Source organism: Aquarana catesbeiana, linkage group LG02 (assembly GCF_042186555.1).
Source record: "Aquarana catesbeiana isolate 2022-GZ linkage group LG02, ASM4218655v1, whole genome shotgun sequence".
Taxonomy (NCBI): Eukaryota; Metazoa; Chordata; class Amphibia; order Anura; family Ranidae; genus Aquarana; species Aquarana catesbeiana.
In genome coordinates this window covers 699,817,735-699,823,225 of record NC_133325.1, presented here as the reverse complement: position 1 = coordinate 699,823,225, position 5,491 = coordinate 699,817,735, and the positions used below count along the sequence as shown (strand labels likewise).

Below are 5,491 nucleotides of genomic sequence, written 5' to 3'. Positions count from 1 at the left end.
GAATTTTGAAGATATCTGTGGACCCATGTGTATGTCAAAATGCCCCCGAAGTCGGACTGCATTGCTGATCTGAAATTGTGAGTCCAGCTGAATTTCAAACCCCCCCAATGTGAACCTGGGCTTAAAGTTGTATTAAACCAACAATGTAATATTGCAGCTTGGAAATCATTAGATATGAAGGCTGTATTAGGCTTTGTCCCCTTTTTTTCTTTAATAAAAAAAACACATGTATAGGTCCACACTGTTTAGCCAATCCCACTTATTCAGCATCCATTGGCAAGTGCTTCAGCTTTCCAATGCCTGGACACAAATATATGGAGCTCCATTAAACCATTATGCTTCAAAAACCAATGCTTTACTGCATGGATATTCAATTATCGGACCTCCAGCTGTTGCAAAACTACAAGTTCCATCAAGCCTCTGGGTGTCATGCTTGTGACTGTCAGTCTTGCAATGCCTCATGGGACTTGTAGTTCTGCAACAGCTGGAGGTCCACTAATTGCATATCCCTGCTTTACTGCAATGCACCAACTGGTACCACAATGCACATTCCCATTGCACCCATGTTGCAGAGCAGGGCATGTGTTGCAGTATTTAAAAAAAAAAAAAAAAAAAGATTGTGTGGAGTATTAGGTAGCCCATTCAAATAAATTGGCGTTCCTAATGCAATAAATGTTAATGCATGGCAGCATTTCTGCCTGGTATTGTATGAGCCTTTAGATTAGAATCCTCCCCCCATTGCTCCTTAAGGCTGTTACCCAAAGTTACCAAACATTTTAATTGCTGAACTTTTGCAGTATTAATGGTAACCAGATTTTACAATTTATTAAAAGGAAAGATTTATTGGTCACCTTGGGCAACAATTAAATTTTCCTACACAAAAAAGGAGACTACACTGGGCTCCCAACACAAGGAGCAAAGTGTAGCATCTCGCATACCCCACACACACACACGTGAGAAAACACAAGTTGTTCAGTGTGCAACAAACTTTATTTTACTATACGGGTCAGTACTGCAGCATACAACAATACAGTGCAACAAAGAAATAGCAATGTGTGATAAAAGTTTTGAGGTTTAAAAGCCACCTCTCAAACGAAGCACAAGGTGCAATGTGGATTCTTTCTGGATATTGTAGTCTGAGAGCGTGCGGCCATCTTCCAGCTGTTTGCCTGCAAAGATCAATCTTTGCTGATCTGGTGGAATGCCCTCTTTGTCTTGGATCTTGGCCTTCACATTCTCAATAGTGTCACTGGGCTCAACCTCAAGGGTGATGGTCTTGCCTGTGAGGGTTTTCACAAAGATCTGCATACCACCTCTCAGACGGAGCACAAGATGCAATGTGGATTCTTTCTGGATATTATAATCTGAAAGGGTGCGCCCATCTTCCAGCTGTTTGCCTGCAAAGATCAATCTCTGTTGGTCTGGAGGGATACCTTCTTTGTCTTGGATCTTGGCCTTCACATTCTCAATAGTGTCACTGGGCTCAACCTCAAGGGTGATTGTCTTGCCTGTGAGGGTTTTTACAAATATCTGCATACCACCTCTCAGACGAAGCACAAGGTGAAGGGTGGATTCTTTCTGGATGTTGTAGTCAGAAAGGGTGCGCCCATCTTCCAGCTGCTTGCCTGCAAAGATCAATCTCTGCTGGTCTGGTGGAATGCCCTCTTTGTCTTGGATCTTGGCCTTCACATTCTCAATAGTGTCACTGGGCTCGACCTCAAGGGTGATGGTCTTGCCTGTGAGGGTTTTTACAAAGATCTGCATACCACCTCTCAGACGAAGCACAAGGTGAAGGGTGGATTCTTTCTGGATGTTGTAGTCAGAAAGGGTGCGCCCATCTTCCAACTGCTTGCCTGCAAAGATCAATCTCTGTTGGTCTGGAGGGATACCTTCTTTGTCTTGGATCTTGGCCTTCACGTTCTCAATAGTGTCACTGGGCTCGACCTCAAGGGTGATGGTCTTGCCTGTGAGGGTTTTTACAAAGATCTGCATACCACCTCTCAGACGAAGTACAAGATGCAATGTGGATTCTTTCTGGATATTATAATCTGAAAGGGTGCGCCCATCTTCCAGCTGCTTGCCTGCAAAGATCAATCTTTGCTGATCTGGGGGGATACCCTCTTTGTCTTGGATCTTGGCCTTCACATTCTCAATAGTGTCACTGGGCTCCACCTCAAGGGTGATGGTCTTGCCTGTGAGGGTTTTCACAAAGATCTGCATACCACCTCTCAGACGGAGCACAAGATGCAATGTGGATTCTTTCTGGATATTATAATCTGAAAGGGTGCGCCCATCTTCCAGCTGCTTGCCTGCAAAGATCAATCTTTGCTGATCTGGGGGGATACCCTCTTTGTCTTGGATCTTGGCCTTTACATTTTCAATAGTGTCACTGGGCTCAACCTCAAGGGTGATTGTCTTGCCTGTGAGGGTTTTTACAAATATCTGCATACCACCTCTCAGACGAAGCACAAGGTGAAGGGTGGATTCTTTCTGGATGTTGTAGTCAGAAAGGGTGCGCCCATCTTCCAGCTGCTTGCCTGCAAAGATCAATCTCTGCTGGTCTGGTGGAATGCCCTCTTTGTCTTGGATCTTGGCCTTCACATTCTCAATAGTGTCACTGGGCTCAACCTCAAGGGTGATGGTCTTGCCTGTGAGGGTTTTCACAAAGATCTGCATTTTGGCCTAAAATTAACAAAAGCATAATTTAGAGCAGGGTCCGCATAATCAATAAAGGCATCATACCACAACAACTAGACTTTTCACCAACCAAAAAACATTTTAATTAATGTACAATGGGGAGAGAATTTAGTAAAACCAGAGCTGCTGTGCATACTAACTTATCAACTTCTAGACTCGAGTGTTTAAGTTGAACAGCTTTGAAAATGAAAGCCAAAATCCTATTGGTTGCCATGCAACACTGCTCCAGTCTTTAGCCCTGGTTCACATTGATGCTGCTTTAAAATCGTGCTACTTCAAGTGAAGTAGCACAATTTCAAAGTAGCAGCTCAGCACAACTTCAGGTGCTACTTGACTGACATCTGCACCACTTCATGTACAGATGTCTATGCAAATAGCACCTGAAATCGCCAAAAAAAAAAAAAAAAAAAAAAAAAACTAGAGTGTGTGGCATTGCAAAGTCAGTCACACAGATTTTAATGGTTCCATTACCGACAATAGGGTGTGACTTGCCATGCGATTTGGACCTGTCAAAATTGCATGACAAGTTGCACCGATGTGAACAGGGGCTCAGTGTTCATTTTGAAAATGAAAGCTAAAAGCCTATTGGTAGCCATTGAACACTGCTCCAGTCTTTAGCCCTGGTTCACATTCATGCTACTTCACTTGAAGCAGCACGATGTCAAAGTATAAAGCTCAGCACAATTTCAGGTGCTACTTGGCTGACATGTGTGCCACTTCATGCACAGAGGCCAATGCAAATAGCACTTGAAATTGTAAAAAATTTAGGAACCCCTTTAATATTGGTGTGGCACCCCAAGATTGGAGTCAAGCCAATTTGAACGGTTCCATTGCTGACAATAGGGTGCCATCTGGAAATGTTAAATTGAATGACAAGTCACACCGGTGTGACTAGGGGGTTCAGTGAATTTCCCTCATTGTATAAATCTGTAACAAAGTTAAGGCTTCATTCACACAGCTGCAAAAAAAAAAAAAAAAAAAAAAAAAAAAAAAAAAAAAAAAAAAAAGTAAATGCATGCGTTTTTTTTTTTTTAATTTACAGCTGCATGCTTTTTCAATTGATACATGTACGGGGGTGTGAAAACATGGACCGTGTTCGGATCTGCAACAAATCTGAGGACATGTATAACAGATGTGGATATGGAGAAGGGAAAAAGGAGGGAAAAAAAAAAAAAAAAATAGTAATCAGAATGAAGTAACATTTTTATGCAGTGTGAATGTAGAGATGGATAAGATAGATAGATATCTCTATATACACACCCCTAGCAAATGGAGGAAGTAAACATAGGGAGGTGGGACAGGGAAGGGCACAGGAGGAACAAAGATGCGCTATGTCCAGCCTTAAAGGGGAAGTCCTAAGCTGGCCCCGAGTTCCTGGTCCCACAATAGAACAGCTTAGCAGGGCATGCTGGGACATGTAGTTCCATAGCAAAAAAGCTGCATCATAGGCTGTAACAAGAGGAGATTGCACCTACAAGTGACTAAGAGGCTCTATTCACTAATCTATAATATTAGAGAGCGCTGATATGATTTCCTGCCATAATTCTTAGCTTTCATAGCTGCAATAAGGACCCTCATAATAAACCTTCAGCTCAGTGAATAGAGCCTCATCCAGAAAGTGAAAGGAGGAACATTTGAGGGGGGGGGGGGGTAGGGTGCGCTGCCACCTCATCCCTTTAAAACCGAACACGGACTCTGAGGCGGATTCAATGCAGATGAGGCCCAAATGAGCTCAATCACCACCTTATTCAGCCTCGGAACCTGTGTGATTCATATCGGGTGTTCCATTTTAAAAGGGATGAGGTTGCAACTTTAAACAAAAGCAGAAAACAGCACATTTTATCAACCAGGACACAAATAAACCCCCTTAAAAGAAGCAAAACCAACCCAGTGAGCACAATACAAATAAAACATAAAGCATTATCTAACAACAACCCCCTTTCCCACCACCGATAGTACAATGTTATACAAAGCCCCCTAAACGGCCCCTCACCTTATTTCAGCGTTCAGAACGACCAACGAACTCCCTCTCGTAATAACAGCGCTCGTCTTCTACGCAGTTAGTATATCTTGGCGGCTTCCTATCCCCTCCTATTTATAGAGCAGGCGGGTGACTCATCACAGCCCCGCCAGTCATGTGCTCTTACGCCACTAAAGAATCCCTAGCCCTCAGAACAGGGCGGGGTGACTCCCGTACTTCTAGAAGAGACTCGCTCTTTCCCGTTAAGTCAGCTACCTTTATCCGCCTACACTCACAAATAGCGATTAAAATAAGCATCGCCGCTTGATAAAGACGTTTCTGCAACAGAAATACGTTACCTCACGAAATACCGGCGCGGAGGGATACCAGGCGGAGGGGGTGAAGACGGCGGATTAGTTCTCTAGAAGATTCCAGCAGTTGCTGTGAGGGGGGTGGGATGTGGTGTTCGCTGATTGGCGGGCTGTGACGCAATGTTGTTGCTGGGGCTGGCGGGCAGATTCTAGACGTCCTGTTAGAGGACTTGCTGTGTACTTCCTGGTTGCCTCTTCTTCCTCAATGTGCTGCAATTGGGGTTATGAAACTGGATTATTCCTGAGTGTAAAGGGACACGACCTTGGCTGATATACACTTATTTTATGTGGAAAGGTTACAAAACAGCAATTACATAATTCCCCAAATTGTATTGTAAAGGAGCTATAGCAGCCATGGGAGTATTAGGGCCGCTTCTCCTCAGTGTCCTCAATGCAATGGAAAATACGTGCCACACTTGCGGTGCCATTATTGTTCATGGAACCCAAAATACGCTGTAAAACC

General features: G+C 43.7%; 1 protein-coding gene across 2 annotated transcripts; it reads right to left on the bottom strand.

The window, feature by feature from the left end:
- Nucleotides 1–968: 968 nt before the first annotated feature.
- Nucleotides 969–5,125, bottom strand: UBB (ubiquitin B). 2 transcript variants are annotated; one of them, XM_073616901.1, is made up of 2 exons: nt 5,017–5,125; nt 969–2,682 (listed from the first exon to the last, which is right to left on the bottom strand). In XM_073616901.1, exon 2 carries the CDS (start codon nt 2,674–2,676, stop codon nt 1,075–1,077), a length of 1,602 nt encoding a protein of 533 aa, XP_073473002.1. In that variant the 5' UTR covers nt 2,677–2,682; nt 5,017–5,125; the 3' UTR covers nt 969–1,074. The 2 variants fall into 2 exon arrangements, with proteins under 2 accessions (XP_073473002.1, XP_073473001.1); XM_073616900.1 differs by lacking the exon at nt 5,017–5,125 and adding an exon at nt 4,691–4,847.
- Nucleotides 5,126–5,491: the final 366 nt, after the last annotated feature.

Coding starts and splice junctions, on each gene's coding strand:
- UBB (XM_073616901.1), bottom strand. CDS start 2,676: ATGCAGATCTTTGTGAAAACCCTCACAGGCAAGACCATCACCCTTGAG.